Source organism: Gobio gobio, assembly GCF_949357685.1.
Source record: "Gobio gobio genome assembly, chromosome: 15".
In the NCBI taxonomy this organism is placed as follows: Eukaryota; Metazoa; Chordata; class Actinopteri; order Cypriniformes; family Gobionidae; genus Gobio; species Gobio gobio.
In genome coordinates, this window is record NC_137108.1 from 5,085,415 (window position 1) to 5,104,302 (window position 18,888).

At 38.9% G+C, this 18,888-nt stretch overlaps 1 protein-coding gene across 1 annotated transcript in view; it reads left to right on the forward strand.

Annotated features, from left to right (window-relative positions):
• Positions 1-18,888, forward strand: part of ascc3 (activating signal cointegrator 1 complex subunit 3) — a 352,716-nt gene that overhangs the window by 92,191 nt on the left and 241,637 nt on the right. Inside the window, exons 9-10 of the mRNA XM_079836136.1 lie at positions 9,446-9,649; positions 10,062-10,202. Coding sequence (XP_079692262.1) covers positions 9,446-9,649; positions 10,062-10,202 — 345 coding nt within the window. The remainder of the gene's footprint in view (positions 1-9,445; positions 9,650-10,061; positions 10,203-18,888) is intronic.

The following is an 18,888-nucleotide window of genomic DNA, read 5'->3' on the forward strand; positions in this document are numbered from 1 at the left end:
ATTCAGTACATTCACACTCACAAGACCCATAAAAGGCACTTAAAACGTCGTTACAAAGTCCATCTCACCACAGTGACTCTACAATAATTTTACGATGCGACAACAATAGTTTTTGTGCGCAAAAAAAAATCTAAATAACACCTTTATCCAACTTGTTCTTGTCTTCCGTGTGTGTCTCCACGACGCATGCGTGAGAATATGACGTAGCGCCAGCGTTCGGGAATCCATGAAATGCTCACTTTAGTCCCATTTTGAGCATTACGCCGAGACCTAAAGCACGATCAATGTAGAATTCAACAGCTTAGATACGCGCGTCTTCCTCTGCTTGTAAACAAATCGCTTCTGGGTCATGTGTCCGAGCGCCGGATCTGCGTCATATTCTCACGCATGCATCGTGGAGGCACACACGGAAGACAAGAACAAGTTGGATAAAGGTGTTTAGTTTTTTTTTTGCGCACAAAAACTATTGTCGTCGCATCGTAAAATTATTGTAGAGTCACTGTGGTGAGATGGACTTTGTAGCGACGTTTTAAGTGCCTTTTATGGATCTTGTGAGTGTAAATGTACTGAATGCCAATGGAGGCCTATCTGAAGCCTTTCTCAGCATCAGCTTTCAACTAAAATATCTTCATTTGTGTTCCGAATATGAACGGAGGTCTGACGGGTGTCCAACGACATGAGGGTGAGTAATTAATGACAGAATTTTCATTTTTGGGTGAACTAACCCTTTAACAGTCAACATGAATTCAAAATGGACCCTTTTAACTTCCTTAATACAACTTCCTAGTGTTTTTGAGTGTGTATTATGATGCCGTAAACGGGGTCTAAAACATTATGAGCTTGTCCACTTTAAGCCACTTCCGCCGGAGTTAGTCGAAAACGCATTCGATTGCTTTCGTGGTGTAGACACACATGTGGTGAATGTGTTGGAACAGCCACAAAAGACCGTCTACTCGCCGCCTACTGTGTAAACATAGTGGGAAGTGCGCTAGCCAGATGAGATTTAAACTTTGTCGGCTGAAGACCCAAGTTTCCCAATGTTCTCTCACCATTCCTGATTTCTAACACACTCACAGCGTTCAGCTGGTCTTGCGACTGTCAGAGCAGAAACGAAAGTCACTGCTCTCTGTGTTTTTGATGTCTCTGTGCGTGTTCATATGTAAATTGCGCAAGCTTATTTTGGTTATTAGATCAAAAGATCTAAAAAAGCCCATACTTTACATTTACCTGCCTATAGAAGAAGAAATCAGGACAGAAGTTGTTGAAAGTGGGCAAAAGAGATGGATTAAGACACGGGAATGTGTCTCCCTCGTCTTCTTGTGATCCGATCGACTGAAACGCATCTTTATACCAGGTGTAAACAGGGCCTAAGATAACACGATACACAGTGGAAAAATACATAGCACTCCCAAAAATGTAGGTTCAACAGTTTTATTTAAGTTGCACTATGTTTATTATTCAATTTAGCTATTAAATGAAATTATTTTATATGCACTGAGCTCTTTGCAATTGGATTTTGGGATTGTCATCTCTTTGAAGCAAGTTTTGGAAAATTGTAGTGTTTCAAATGTAAAATTATCATTTTTTTTTGTGGGAACAATAATTGTGGTGCACACGGTCTTTGCCTGAATGGACACTTTGGCGAGTAAGCCACAGCTGGACCAATGGGACACAGGTGCGCAAGTCCATTCGCTTTTTTGGGATTGACTTAATGAATTCAAAATGGATCCTTTTTACTTCCTTAAAGGATTAGTTCACCCCAAAATGAAAATTTACTGATAATTTACTCACCCCCTTCTCATCCAAGATCTTCATGTCTTTCTTTCTTCAGTCGAAAAGAAATGAAGTATTTTGGAGAAAACGTTCCAGGGTTTTTCATCATATAATAGTTTTCAGTTGCAACCAAAATGCTGAAGGTCCAAATCAATGCAGTTCCAGAGGCTCTGCGTAATCCCAGGGGCCGGTTGCATAAACTGCTTAGACTAGTCTTAAAAGTTAGTTGTCTATTTTTTTCTTCAATACTGTTCTTAACTTTTAAAAGTCAGTTACATAAAAAGTTAGATTGGTCTAATTTGAATCAGAAAAGTAAGACTAATAAGTAAATTACTTATTGCTAGTGTGTCAAATTAGTTCTTAAGACACAGTCTAAACATAATGGCTAAGTTTATGCAACTGGAGGAATAGGGTCTTATCTAGCCAAACGATCTGTCATTTTCAAAACATAATAATAACAATAAAATGAATACTTTTTAACCTAAATTGTTCATCTTGTGCAGGTCTGCGAGGTGTTAAGGACGACGCAATCACGTCGGAAAGGTCACGCTAGACCAGGCAGAAGTACCGCCACAAGGTCACAAACGCCCTTTACCAAAAACACTCAATTTTCAACTTCAAAATTAGGGATATATATCGTTGTTTTACTTTTTTTTTGTTGCTAAATGGCATTTGTATTAGTCTTCACGCGAGCGCTTTGTAAACACAGGGGCGGTACTTCTGCCTTTGTCTAGCGTGACCGTTTCGACGTGATTACGCCATCTTAGCGCCTCGCAGAGCTGCACTAGATGAACATTTTAGGTTAAAAAGTATATTAATTTTACTTTATTTTTGAAAATGGCCGATCGTTTGGCTAGATAAGACCCTATTCCTCATCTGGGATCACGCAGAGCCTCTGGAGCTCATCGAAGTGCTTTGAAACTGCATTGATTTGAACCTTCAGCATTTTAGTTGCAACTGAAACCTATTATATGATGAAAAACCCTGGAACCTGATTTCTTTTCGACTGAAGAAAGAAAGACATGCACATCTTGGATGGCATTTGGGCGAGTAAATTATCAGGAAATCTTGAACTAATCCTTTTATACAACTTCCTAGTGTTTTTGAGGATGACTCATCAGTGCACCAAATGAAAGAAGATAAATGTTTGGGGGGTAAAAAAGGTAGGCCTTTTAAGTCTTAGACAGAGTGGAGAAAAGATGAGATTGTGCTTTCAGGTACAAATGATTTCAGCCACTTTAAGTTTTGAATGGGAGCCTGGTCTGATGGTGTTAGATTTACCCCCGAGCCTGAAACTCAACGAGCTGGAATGGGCGGCCAGTGTGGCAATCACTCCACTCACACACTGTGATGAAAAGTCCCGCTTACTGCCGCTATTTCAGCAGCCAGTAAAGAGAGATTAAAAACCCTCTGTTGACGTACAGCCGACTGTGAGTTTGCCAGACTTGTTTTAAAACGTGTCGTACACTGTATGGTTTGGCTGATGGATTACCTCAGGGCTACATTACCATGGGGGACCACCCTGACCCACATCACCATTTCATGTCGTTTGACGAGCATTCATCACAACACACTGAGTGCGCTTCAAAGGAAAATAACCAGACATTTTCCGAGATCATTAAGTAATGACAACTCCATATTTGCTACATGTACGCATTACTTCGAGGTGAATGTTGGGGCACGCATACATTTGCATTAATTTGCATGTTTAAGGTGTGCGGGGACACTGGCAGTCCTTTACAGACAAAGCTGATAAATCAAAATGAAGGGGCTCTTAAAACAAGTGCAGCAGTTTGGTTACCGTGGTGATACAACCGTTCATTCGGATAGGAAGAGAGCTCCTAATTACCTATGAATATTTATAAGTTGGTCCTCTGTAGACCAACCCTGGGAATATAATGGGTCGGACCAGCTGAGGCTGATGCTGCCATCCTGACGGGAGGCGTTTTTAAGAGAACGCGTGGCACTCGGCAGAAGGTGATGTTATATGGAAACACCTCCAATGAAGCGCTAACAGCTTTCTGGAAGCTTTTTTTGTAATTGCCTCCAATTGGGCCATTAAAGCTGATGAAGTTGATCTCCGTTTCAAAACCTGCCTTGCCTGTCTACTGCCTACTTGGGCGGCTTCCTTTTAAGACAGGATGTGAATTGAAACCTTGTAATTGGCAACCTTGATTGTGGTACTCTACAAGAATACAATATCCCAATTGGCGTAGTTTTAATCTTTCATTAAAATGTAACAACTTGGTGCATCTCTGAAATCCCTCTTCACCTGCAGGCTTTTTTGGCACTGTTTACACACCGTTTAGGCTACTGTAAGCAGTGTTGGGGAAAGTTACTTTGTAAAGTAATGCATTACAATATTGCGTTACTCCCTTAAAAAGTAACTAAAAGTTACTTAGTTACTATTTAAGAAAAGCAATGCGTTACGTTATTTTTTCTCACCTGGGCTGGGATTGTTTTTGTTTTGTTTTTATAACAAAAAAAGTTATATTTTTGTAAAGACCTCTTCATACCAAAATTGAAATAATAAGCCCCAGGCTGAGGTAAAAATGCAAACACTAGAGGGCGCAGCTCTGGATAATGGAGGAATAGGATGCAGATGCTAGAAAAAAATCTAGCAATTTTCATCATCAAAGGTCAGCAGCAAGACATTGGTAATCTAAATATAAAGGTAGATTAAATGCATAAAATTTTTTGTTTTATTTAACATTTAATTATTGGAGGTTTGCATAGTACTCTGATTTTGCATTTGACTGATTTTATTAATTTTGAGCAGTACAAAATCTTTATTGTGCAAGTGAGATAAATAAATGCTCACATTTAGTCTGGAACTACAATAACCCTCATGTTCACACACACACGCCTCTGCACTTAATTTTCTCAACATGGGGGCAGGAGAGCTGTCAGTCAAATTAATGTGAAAAAGTAACTCAGATATTTTGTTGTAAATTTGAAAAGTAATGCGTTACTTTACTAGTTACTTGGAAAAAGTAATATTACGTAACTCAAGTTACTTGTAATGCGTTACCCCCAACTGTAAGTAGTCGCCAAAATCTTGCCAATACCCAACACAGTCATTTTTAAAGGGTTAGTTCACCCAAAAATGTAAATTCTGTCATTAATTCCTCTCCCTCATGTCATTCCAAACCCGTAAGAACTTCAGAACACAAGTGAAGATCTTTTTGTTGAAATCTGAGCGCTCTCTGATCCCTCCATAGACAGCAATTTAATGAACACTTTCAAGGCCCAGAAAGGGAGGAAAGATATTGTTAAAATCGTCCATGTGACTAAAGTGGTTCAACCTTAATTTTATGAAGTGACGAGAATACTTTTTTGTGCAAAAAACAAAGATAACTGCGTAGGATATTGATAATTTGTGTTTTGAAGATGAACGAAGGCCTTATGGGTTTGAAACGACATGAGGGTGAGGAATTAATGACAGAATTTACATTTTTGGGTGAATGTAACTCTTTAAGTTATGTTCGCTAATAAAGTATTGATAGTTTTGAAAAAAAGAACTGCATTGTAATTCACCCTTCGCCGCGAGTTTGATTGACAGGAGATCTGACCAATCACATTGCCAAATCTGTCGTTTGTCCGACAAAGCAGTCAGGAGAGTTTGTAGATTAACATCGGTGAACTTGAACTTGAAAAACAGTGTGTACTGATGTCTCTCCGCAGTTCAAACAACATTTCTTTTAGTGTTCATTCATGTTAATTTGATGCTTATCAATGAACTAGAAGGAATCAGCTTTAACTGAGGCGCTACAGCGATCACGGCACATTAAAGAGCCACAAAACGGTATTTGTTGTTTAAATTTCTTTAAAAAAATAACATTTTAAAGTTGAGACTTTGTATCATATCAAAAGTAACTTGCTCTGTCCTGTGTGTCGGTGCGTTGTCAGTGTCGTTTTTGCTCCGTGATGTGTTTTCTCTACGTGAGAACGTGTGTGTGTGGTGTGAGAACGCCAAGGCTTGACGGACATAGCAACAGTAACTAAAGGGGGCGGGGCTTTGCGAACGGTCAATTGGAAATCATCAAGATTTTCTCGTGGGTAAACTTGACCTTCAAGCCTCCACGTCCTGATCAAAAAGCCTTTTAAAAAAGTACAGATGATGCTTCAGGACGGGAGAATGAAATGGCCACTATTCATGATTCAGTCGATTCTTGATGGAAAAGTTCAAGTCTAGCCCTACATGAATATCCTGTTTTACCTGGAGATATGTCACATTTCAAAAGTAAAATGGTTTATAAATGCTGTGCTGTCTCTAAACATGCTGCTAAATGTATCAAGAAGATGAATCTTCTTAGTCATCTCCACCACAAAAATCCCATTTGCTTGTTTTAGACTGATGGGTAATTGGCCGCTGTGAATTTAAGGTCACATAGGAGGTGCTCTTGAACCTTAAGGTCAAGATGAAACAGAAATAGCAACAGATCTTTTCTTCCCTATTGTGGTGTTCAGTACATCAGAGAAGTAAACATGTAGAGCCTTGGTCCTATTCATCGGTCGTTGAGATGTGGGTGTTGCACTGTAAAGTGGAGGTAGATGAACGTGAGCTTGCAGTGGTGAGGTTAAAGTGAACTAATGATTGGAGAAGTCTGGTTTTCACAGGAAGAATGTTTATCACATTTTGATAAAACCTTGCACAATCTATCAATCAACCAATCAATAGAAAAATGTAATGTATGCACAGATGAATTGTTCACAATAAGATCTATAATGCTTTTATAAAATAGAGGGATATATTTTCCTAGAAGAGGCGACTCTTCATTTCATGCCAATTGACCTATCGGTAAGCCCCGTCCCCCTTAGTTACTGTTGCTAACTCGGACAAACAAACAGAGTTGCTATATCTTACAATGACAGCTGTCAGTGTGAAAACCTTATCCTGAGATGTTTTTGGACACAGATTGTAGCGTATATCCCGTCCGAATGATGGCCAAACTTAACTGATGGTTTATCAAGTTTATTGCATCGTTATTCACTCCAAAAAATCATCGTAAGAGCTGAATTAACAAAGCAGAAGAAGTGCGCATTAACGTCTCATTCACAGACTCTCTCTCCGTTGCATTAGCATTAACATACACAGCAAATCACACAAAAACACTCATAAAACTAACAGTAAACAAACATATACAGACCGAATGGCTTTTCAAAGGTGCAGTTAATAACTGGTAAACTTTGCATCTGCAAAAAAACTCCGATAAACTGCGTGCGAGCTCTTCCTTTCACTACCCGTAGACTATAATACCCATCAAAATATGAGTCCTCCTTAGTAGGACAGATAATGTAGACCTTAAACATATCTAAAATTAAATTAATTTACATATAACCAGTTTAATATGGAGAGGCACTGAAATGTAGACCTTCGTGTTTTTGACCTACAGTGTACATGACGTGAGAACAGTTAGTTATTTCAGTTTGTATGTTAGCAGGGACTTTAATCGTAACTTAACGAGAGTTTGACAAACAGAAAATCCTCTCAGGATCCCTGGACTCAGTGTTACAGTGCCTCGTTTTAGCATTTCTGTAGCATAAACACCATCAAACCGATGAGAGCTTTGGATTTTCCAATGTTTCTCTCTGGCGCTGAAACCTAAAGATGTCCGAGTTCCGGTCCCAGCGCAACTGATACTCAACTGCTATTGGCTCATCTGCGTATGAGGGGAGGGGCTTACCGATAGGTCACTTGTTTAATTACATACAGGACATTAATAGATATGCACATAGGAAGACAACTTTCTATTGTAATGAAGTTTATCCCTGCAGAAAAATCCACTGCTTTTCCGTCCACCTATCAAATGATCCTCATGCAGTCACATCTTCACTGCTGTGCCTTGAAGCGTCTTTCAGCTATTAATAATCCCTTCCGTTTGGCTCTTCAGTCTTGATTTTAAATCAGATCAGAGCCCTATAATAACTCTCTCAGCCTAATTGTTTTTCTTTTAATTTAAAGCGTGCCAGAGCAGAACGGTAAAAGAGAAACCGATAGCATTGTTAATGAATCCTGATCTCCTGATCCAAGACACCGAGGCAGGAATGAGGGATGCAGAAAGCCGGAGACGTCGGAGAGAAAGACACAAATAATTGGAACAGAGATTCTAGATTTGTTTTACTCAATGTGCGGTGATTAGATTTTTGTACTTTTCTGTGCCCTTTTTGATCTAATAAATTCATGACTTTCTGACTGTGCTAAAGCACTCGCTGGCTTTTCATGTCTTATCCCAGTTCACTGCAGAGAAGGCCGGAGTGGGCGGATTGATTGACAGCTCCTGACACTTCACTGAGAGTTTCCCCCTCCGTAGTCCTGGTGGCCTTTTGCAAGGTTTTAATGTTTGAGCTCTCCGTACACACTCAGCCATTCATAAAGTCCCAGCAGTCACTCGTAGAGAAGCACTTGATCTGACAGCATCAGTAAAGCATCTCATTTTCGGTTCAGTATTCTTTGACTCTGTCTTTCAGTGATTGATTAGTTTAGGTAAGGTCACTGATGATTGCCTTGTGGGAGACCGGAGTTGCTCATTAGCCGCACATTAAAATGGCTTCATTAAGTTTTGGCTCCTGGTGCCCTGTCCCTCTGACCATATGTGTCTCCATCACACCACATCTGCTACACATACACTCACGTTTCTTCAACCTCTGTCACGCCACATTGAACAGGTTCACAGTATTTTGAGATCTCAAGACTAGGGATGCACGATAGGGAATTTTGCCGATATTTTTCAACTAATTTTGGCCGATGCCGATATTGATACCGATATACGTTTATTTTGTTTGGAAACCACCATTTTGAGCAAAACAATTTTTTTTTTCATTCTGGTTTCAGATTTCTGAGGTCTCCTTACTAAAAGTATACTTGTTAAAGATAAATAAATGTTAATAAAGTTATTTTTATAATAAGAGTATATTTTCTCTAAAAATAACAATAATAATGTCAGTGATTTTTCACCCCAGACAGATGCAGTTGTAACCTAAATATTTTATTTTTGGATGTAATGTTTGTGCACATGAAGTGGGGGTGGCGTGGCATCAGTTGATGCTGTTTTTAGCTTCAAATAAATAAAAAAAACAATTATTTTAGTGCTCCTTGGATTATTTTTTTTATCATCCATTTCATACAATTTTATTACAGAATAATAAACTGTATATAAAAGTATTTAATTTACAAGTTTTTTACAATTTATTTGTGTATTCTACTTTTCATTTTATTACTGTAACAACAGTGCCTCCACTAAATAGGCTATATAAAATTCAACCGGGCGGGCACTAGGACCTGGAGGAGCTTCAGCTGCTGCGCGCTAGAGAGTGGGGAGACGCGATTGTGCTTGTTTTGGGCTAGTTTTGTTGTGAAAACCTGGCAATCCTGCGTTGATTCACAAATTCAATATAATGATGTTGATTAATGATGTCAATATAAATCACCATACATGCAAAGTATTTGCTTATTCGCTATAGCACTCATTGCACACGTGAGGTATTGCAGGCGCATATCAACACATTATCATATCGGCAAGGCATATCGGCATAATTTTTTCATATCGGCCGATGCCGATTTTTATATTTTAAGCGTTTATCGGCCGATTCCGATGTCGTGCCGATAATACCGTGCATCCCTACTCAAGACCAAGATCTTGTCATTGAAATTTGTCTTGCGTGTTTGCAGATTGGCCAGTTGGTGTTCAAGGGCATGAAGAGGTTGAACAGAATCCAGTCTATAGTGTTTGAGACGGCCTACAACACCAATGAAAACCTTCTCATCTGCGCTCCCACCGGTGCCGGCAAAACCAACATTGCCATGCTCACCGTCCTCCACGAAATCCGCCAGCACCTGCAGCCTGGGGGAGTCATCCGCAAAGACCAGTTTAAGGTAAACACACACTCAGAGACGGTTCTGTTGAGTGAGCTGTTGGCTTTCTGGCAGCCAATAACTCATTTCCGCACCAGCCTCATGTGTGCAGCACAACCTGATTGGGTGCGTTTGTTTAGCTCATGTCAAGCAAGGATAGACTTGAGCATTAAATATGTGTCAAGAAGTTTTACCATAGTTTGGAGATGTAAACGGATGCATTGTCTCGTGAAGCGCATTTTCACATGCGTGTATGTCAGCTTCAACGATGATAGACAGTCTTCATACATCACCATTAAACTCTTACTTTAGGCAGCCAGCTTCATATTTCTTTGTAAATTGTTATTTGTACTGGTTGCCAGGGAACAAATGGTACTGTGGTGTTTTCTCATTTATCATGAGCTTGTCCTGTCTCTCTCTCCTGCCTCTATAGATTGTATACGTAGCTCCTATGAAGGCCCTGGCTGCTGAGATGACTAATTACTTCAGTAAGCGATTGGAGCCTCTGGGCATCTCTGTCAAGGAGCTGACGGGAGACATGCAGCTGACCAAAGGAGAAATCCTCCGCACTCAGGTAACAAACACTAACGGATGCACCTTTGGCGATAATAATGTTGGACATTGTCTAGAGTTTGTTCGCCTCACTGGACTTGTACTTGGCTAAACCCAACCCCAACTCATCAGTGGCTTCATCTGTTGTCTGATGCTTGGGGATGGCCATACATCATGATGCCACGAGACTCGATTTTTCCCGAGACAAGGCTAGTGTAAAGATGTTGAGGTGTAATGTAGGTGTTAAAGATCTCAAGTGGTCGTAAAAAGGTGGGAAGGTTAAATGGGTCGTATTACTGCTTTTTCTTCAGGGTGTAATGTAGGGCCCTATGAAATCGGTTGTATTTTTTCTCAAATTCCGTTTTTTCCTTTTTAATTTTTGCTAATTAGGGGCCAAGCACCGAAGGTGCGGAGGCACCTATTGTAATCGTTAGATTTCTTCTTCTTATTATTATTCCGCCATGGAAGTCTATGGCAGCCCATAGAACCGTTTGCGGGAAAATTATGAAATTTGGTACACTGATAGAGGTCATTACCAATAGTACCCACACCAATTTTGGAGTCTCTAAATCAATCTCTCTAGCGCCACCACCTGTCCAAAGTTTGACTCATGTTTTTGCTAATAACTTTTGAACCATAAGGGCTAGAAACAAAATCTTTTTTTATTTCGATTCATTGGTTCAAGCCGATTCGATCGCACCCTATGACGTCATTTCCGTCATTACAATGTTCCCGCCATTTTGAATTAACCGAAACCCAACTTTTTCGAACTCCTCCTAGGCCGTTGGTCCGATTTTCACGAAAATTGAACCAGATCATCTCCAGACACTGTTGACAAAAAAAACATGGAATTCAAGTTGATTGGTTAAATCGTTTTTGATTAACACGCAAACAAATTTTACGTAACGCTTGAAAAAACACACTTAAGGCAATATCTCCGCAACGCTTTATTGTATTCAAACCAAACTTGGTACAAGTCATCACAAGCATGACCTGAGGCAACATGCAGCGTTTCGGAGCAGCGCCACCTACTAGTCCAGAGATACGAAAAATGGCTATTTTTGCTTATAACTTCTGAACTGTTTGTCCAAAAATCATAAAAGTGGTCTCGTTAGATTCAGGACGGCATGCCGAGTCGTCTGATATCCAATTTTACCATATCGGCCATTTTGACTGTCGGCCATTTTGAATTATGTACTAAAATGCTGTATTTTATGAACGCATGAACGGATTGTTACGAAACTCGGTTTGGGTCATCAGCACGAGAACCGGAAGTAGCCTGGCAAGTTTCGAAACAGCGCCACCTAGTGGATAATTTTTTTTTCAAACGCTTATAACTTTGGGTGGGGTTGACTTATTTTCATGGGACTAACTTTTTTTGTCTCCTGAATCCTTGCCGAGTCCAACGATACCAGATTTGCCAGGTTTTGGCATATGGTTTGTGCAGCGCGGTAATTTAGCGCTTAAAAAACGTTAGCTGATATCTTCGAAACCGCTAGTCTGATCGAGACGAAACCAGCGCCAGAAAATCGGAAACATAGGTCGATAGCTATATGTTTCAGCCCAAATGTCAAAATATTGATAGTAAGGGGTAGTAAAATCCAATCAAAGTCAAGTGTCAGTCATTTTTTACATGTTTTTTCATATAAATGTCTATAACTCCAAAACGAAATGAGATATTTTCACCAAAATTGACACACACATGTATGGGCTCACTCCGATGACACATAAAAAAAATTGTAGGATTGTGCCTCTTGGTGGCGCTATAATAGAACAAAACGTGACATTGGCACTATACAACTCAATGTTTTAATGTGGTGTTTTAACGGTTTTGCTTCAAATGTCTTTACTAATTTTTTCAGTTGGTCTGCTGCTATCTTCCTTGTTTGCTTCTGTTGCGCTTGGCCCCGTTAATGGCTGCTTGCAGCTATATTTCCTTTTATTTCCGTTTAAATTTTGTGGAATTCAGTTTTTTTTACCCTTAACTGTTATTTTAGTCGTAAAAAGAGTGTGTTTTTGTTAATATTATAGAACAGGACAAATACTGCAACATAACACTGCACTCGAAGCACTTCAAGTCACAACAAAATATTAGTGCTGTGAATTGATAATAAATAAAAAAACTAATTCATTGCATTTTTCTGTAATTAATCATGTTTAATTGAAATTAAAAACATTGGAGTTTTTAATATTTTGATATTGTAATAATTTCAGTTACTCTCCAAATTAATTTAGAAACAACTTAAAGACAGCATATTTTAAATGTGTGTTGTAATAAGATAATGTAGGAGTTGCCTGGACCACATTTGTGTGGCTGTTAATGTTTAATATATATATTTAATGAAAATCAAAAGAGGCAGAGTGGTGTTTTATGACACTAATTCTCTTGGAGCTCCTTAAACGTGCGTCTATTTCGCTTCAAACGCTCGATTTATACGCACGTCCAATTCGCTGTGGACGCGCGTATGGATTCAAAATGTTCAAGCGTCCAAATAGATGCGATTTTGACACGTTTGGTGTGAACGCAGCATTAGTAGTCTGTTGAAACTTGACGTTATGGTGACATGTCCCAAACATGAGTTGCGGTTGACCAATCACAGCACACTGGTCCAGCCGACCAATCAGAGCACATTGTGCTTTTCAGAGGGAGGGGCTTCATAGAGACAGAAACTAAACAGAGTGTTACTGACAGACTGGGAAGAGAGGAGCCGCAACAATGGAGAATATGGGGGAAATAATGTATCTATTCTAAAAACCTATTCTAGTAGAGCCCAAACACAATCACGACTTTGAAAAAGACTTAATAGGTCCCCTTTAAATCCTGCAAGGGTTGGTCCTTGATCTACATCAATTGTGTCCATGATCAAAATGCTTAATCCTGCTGGACTGAGCCTGTAAAATACCTATAATGGTCACTTAAATTGTTTGAAATTCAGCTGTATGTTCAATAAAAACACTAACACATTTGTCAGACTATAAACCTTTCACATTTGAGAGTGATTTCATTGCACATATTAAATGACTTCTTCACACCTCTTCCAGACTGCATGTCTCTTTAAAATCTCCATACTATTGTCCTAAAACAAATTACAAATTGCTCTGAAAATAGGTGTATAGCCATTCCTGCTTGATGGAGTCCATGGGGCCATGCTCTTATAAAGCGCTTGTCTTGTCTCACCGATCAATATTATTGTGCAATTGAGACATCCAATTGCAATGCTGCAGCGAACACAGTTCCGGGCCAGCAGTTTCAGGACGGAAGTGTGTATATGTGACAAGCAGTGAAGAACACAGAATGTAAGCTGTAATATGCTGGTCCTATACAAGCTCCTAAGGACTGCAAACTGATGAAGTGAATTGAGGAGTGATGTGATGCTTTGCTTTAAAACACTGGTTTTATGGATTAGTGTGATTATCAGATTGCAGGCGATTTAATTAAACAGGTTTTCAGGTTTTGTGAAAAATGAATAAATTAAGATATAAATAGTAGAATTGTAATGGTAAAATAAAAAGATTTTTCTTAAATTCATAAATGGTGATATTCTCAGAGGTGATTGGGGCTCTCAAGAGCGAATCCCATATGTCGGTGGAAGTGAATGACAGAAACTTTAGTTCTGCCTGTTCATGGGTTTGTCGTCTATTTGTTATTCGGTTGTGTTTCAGGTGGATTTCTGCTATTCTCCTGCATGTTCCTTGGAAGACTAATAAAGACTATTTTTCTTGGAAGACACTAAATTTTTCAACTAAACATCGAAATACATCTAAATAATAAACTAAATTAACCATTTAAACTAAATTACTGATCAAATTATTGATCTAAAGCCCACACTGTCACTGTATGATACTTGAATTTTTTCCAGAATGGCTATACAGCTGAATAAAATTATGCTGCATTATTTTCCTGTTTAACACTGTAAAGCTGCTTTGAAACAATCTACATTGTTAAAAGCGCTATATAAATAAAGTTGACTTTACTTGACTTGACTATTTTTGTCATACACTCCTGCGTTGTTCGCTCAATACAGCCACAGTTTGTGATAGATGTATTTAGAAATAAAACATAAAGATATCTTGATTATTGTGTTAACAACAGACCTGTTTTCAGGCATATAACCAAAAACCTTTGGGGTGATGGGAAAAGTTCAAAAATGCTTACTTCAGGTTTTAGGTGTAACTTTGCAAATGGTTAATGTATTAAGTGGCTAAAATGGGTGAATTGAGCATTTTCTTACAATGGTGTTAAAGCACACGTTTTCTGAAAACGTTTTCTTTAAAGAGCACCTATCATGGAATTTTGAAATTGACCTTTCATGTAGTGTGTAACATAGATCTAAGTGAACAAGAATCTATCAATATTTCTCCTCATCTGCACACTTTTGAACTAAAAGCCCTGAGGGATGTTGATTTGTCGCGAGTCTTCGTGAGGAGAATAGAGGAGTTTTTTTATGAATGAGATCAGCTGAGGCTCATATTACAATCAAACGGTACCGACGCGGTTTTCATATTCATAACTCCTGACACATATTAACAAATTACTGTCACTATAAGACTTTGATGGGCGTTCAGTTTCCGAAAATATCTGCACAGACTAAACCAATCACAACTGACTGGGTCATCGGACCAATCACCGCAGATTAGCGTCACGTAAAGGCGGGGTTTGAAAAGTGAATCACTAAAGGAATCATTTGAGAATCGCTGTCAAAACAGGTAAAAATAAATGCATATTATAAGAAAACTAAAGTCTTTTTTTGTCATTGCATGCATGCAAAACTGTTGTTGGGGACTTCTAAAACAATATTTGGAACATTTTAAATGCCATAATAGGTGCTCTTTAAGTTCATTTGCATGATTTTTTATGCCATCATCACATTTTTCTCTCTGCCCAAATTCACTCTTTCAGAAAGGAAACTTCCAGGGTGTGAATTGCTTAAATGGAGCATATACCTCATATCAAACAAGCCAGTGAGAGTTGTGAAAATGAAGTCCTCTTGACTTCCGCTGGCTGAAACATTTTGATCATTCGTTTACACGCTTAAAAAACCCTTCAAATTAGTTGTCACTTCCTTCCATAACTATGGTTTTTCACAATATTGACTCCTTATTTTTTTCTCTCTCTCACACTTTCCCGTCCCTGTAGATTCATGCATAATGGATAGACAGAGACTTCTAAGAGCACTTAATTGTTAAAACAAGAGTGAGGAGATGAAGAATAGATTTAGAGGATTGTACTGAACAGGAAGGAGTCATGGGTCAAGTGGTGTGAGGAGTGTAATATCAATGGCTATATAAAGCGAAATGTTCCTCGTTGTTTCCCACAGGAAGCTCACCGCCTTCTGACCATATCAATTGAGTGCCCTCGCTGTGCTTCCCAAACAGCAGAACAAGCAAAGCAAAAATGGAGAGATATGAAGTGAGGAGACGTGTTGTAGAATAATAAGGCATCAGCACACCTTCTCTCCGGCTGAAAGCAGTGCTTTACTGCCCCCTCAGCTCTGTGTCTTTCATACAGTGGCAGGCTTGCACAACAGTTCTTTAAAAAATGACCATCTCCGCAGTGGTTAGCTGGGAGAATATCAAGTATCTTGCCTATTTTTGCAGCATTGGAGATGTCTCTGAGGTGTCTGGGAGACGCTGAGACAGGAAAAACACGCGGTCATTACCGGCGGACCTCACAATTTGGCTCGTGGGGCTCAGAGACGCGGTGTCATTGTGCATGCCTGCTTTTTGGCTCTGCACACTGTGCAAGCGTTGTTTTAGTTAATTGCACAAAAGGGCATGGGAAACATAAGGTGGTGTGTCATGTCTGATCGGGACCCCGAGGTGGTCATTAGATATTGATTGGTGGTTAACATCAGAGCTGTATCTTCCAGCACTGCTCCGAGTTAACAGCAGGTTACAACCTAACCATTCTATTATTTATCGTGCCTTTCCTTTAATCATGGTTTCTTTTGTTTTTCTCAATCTATTTATCTCTCTTATTTCCCACCCCATTTACTACCCCAACATCACCCGATATATGCATGTCTGCCACTACCCTAATATACATATACCAACCCTATCATCCACCAATACACGACATCCCCCCCTCCCAGTGCTTCTTTTAGAGAGCTTGTCATTTTCTGCTGCTTGGATCATAGCACTTTGTCTGTCTTCTTATTTTCTTGTTGCTATAGTAACCACTGTACAGTAAAATGCCTAATACAGAGAACACACATCTGTTCAAATAACCTTATTGAAGACTAAATTTGTGCTGTCAGAGGCGGCGCTGACATTTAAATAAGAGGGCATAGGTTATAAAATGGAAAAGACAGAAATGCTGGCCCTGATAATTAAATTATATTGCAATCAAAAGAACTTTGATCACAAGTATAGTGAATTATTTAGATTTTAAAAATTTTAATCGATCTTGATTATTTACAAAATAATCATCCACATTTCAGAGGATTCAAGTCTTAAGTCCTCCCTGTTGCGGGAGTAATGTAATATGCAAATTTAAGCTAATCAGGGAGGTGAATGATATTTATTCCATTTATTCTTCTAAGACTGGATGTGAATAGATCCTCAACAGAAGTGGGAATTTCACAGAGAAACTTAAAGGGTTAGTTCACCCAAAAATGAAAATTAGCCCATGATTTACTCACCCTCAAATCATCCGAGGTGTGTATGAACACAATCGGAGTTATATTAAAAAAGTCCAGGCTAATCCAAGCTTTATAATGGCAGTAATAGTTGCTCTGTTTTTGAAGTCCATAAAAAATGCATCTGTCCGTTATATAACTGCTCCACACGGCTCTGGGGGGTTAATAAAGGCCTTCGGAAGCGAATCGATGCGTTTGTGTAAGAAAAATATCCATATTTACAACTTTATAAAGTCGCCTTCCGTGGAAAAAGTGTTAAAAGTGAGACCTTTATTAACCCCCCAGAGCCATGTGGAGCAGTTATATGATGGATAGATGCACTTTTTATGGACTTCAAAAACGAATCAATTCACTGCCATTATAAAGCTTGGAAGAGCCAGGACTTTTTTAATATAACTCTGATTTTATTCGTCTTAAAGAAGAATGTCATATACACCTAGGATGGCTTGAGGGTGAGTAAATTATGGGCTAATTTTAATTTTTGGGTGAACTAACCTGTACAGAAAATCTGTCACAAACAAATTTTCGATTACCAAATTTTCGATTACCTTACTTTTGGGAAAGACATATTTGAGTAGAGAAATGATTGCAAGTGAAGTCTAGAGTATTTTATGAGAGATTGTTTAAATTGGGTGGAAAGATCACGAGAGTGCAGGCTGAAAAAAGCAGTTCTCGTCTTATCAGTGAGTTCATAAAATACTCTGAGCATTACTGGCTGAATATTTTACTGACAGATAAAATGGAGCACATCAGATTATTTACAATCCAGCCTGTCAAAGTGATGGGTAATTTTTATTTGTAGTGCAACCCCTGGTCGAGATGCTCACACACACAGAGCGATGTTTGATAGCGGCTCAGTGTTTACGCTTTTAAGGAAAATCAATCCACGAATGGCTGTTGTCAGAAATTGTTAATTGTCTTTTTAATGTTAAGCTTGTGTTGACAAAAACTATTTCAACATTATATATGAGCAATATCACACGAGTAGCGATATACAGCCATATCACATGGCTATGAGTGTGATATTGTGTTTATACAACAGTCTGACGGCACGAGGGAGTAAATAAACAAGAAACAACAACAGACTGTCTTTAAAAACACTTTTGTGCAGAACTACTTCCTTCCGACACGGATTCACATCTCAAGTTGACAGTTTAACAGTCGAGCCCAAGCCTACGTTACTAAAACGTCACTTTAGAACGAGTAACGAAGGAGTCGCTTCATTGAAGATTATTGTATTATGTAGAGTATTATGGTATTATGAGAGAGAGATCGACTAAACAAGTGTATTACCTGCATCTGATATAGTATTCATTCTTCAGTTCGATGTCCATAGTATTATATCCATTATAAGAAATCCACTTGAATGTCCGCTGAAGAAAGCGATATCTTTGTCCCTTTAAAAGAATTCCAAAGACAGCACTAAAACAACTTTTTTGTTTACAACCTTGTCACTCATAAAGACCTCCATCTGAAGTCGATTATTGCAATCACTGACGGACCCTTTCTCAATACCAAATACGGCATATTTATATAAAATAATATTTATTGAACAATAATATTTAAATAAAAAACAAAAGCCTTTATAAAAGACAACAGGAAGTAAACACAAGCAAACAATGCAGTCAAACGTACAAGAGCAGCGCTCTATAGGCCATACAGGATTTAAAGGGGTCATGAACTGGCTTTTAAAAATTTTTTATAGTGTTGTCTGAGGTCAGCTTATGACGTTCGCATGGTTTTTACATTCAGAAACATCATAATGAATAAGTAATAGGCTATTTTCTGCCCTGGTTTTGAGGCTCTCTGAAAAACGCTCGGTTTTTATGGGCGTGCCGAACTGAAGACTTGGAAGTAGACGCCCACGGCTAGGATTGGATAAGATTAGCATATTATAATGAGCTTCAGCTCCCCTGTCAGTACAAAAACAAACAAACACAATGATTCATCTCTCATCCACCCGCCATTGATTGGAATGTTATTTCTGTATTACTTGGCTCGTCCGATCATCAGTGAATATAACCGCGAATCGTACACACACACACACACGCGCCCGCACAAGAAAGGAAT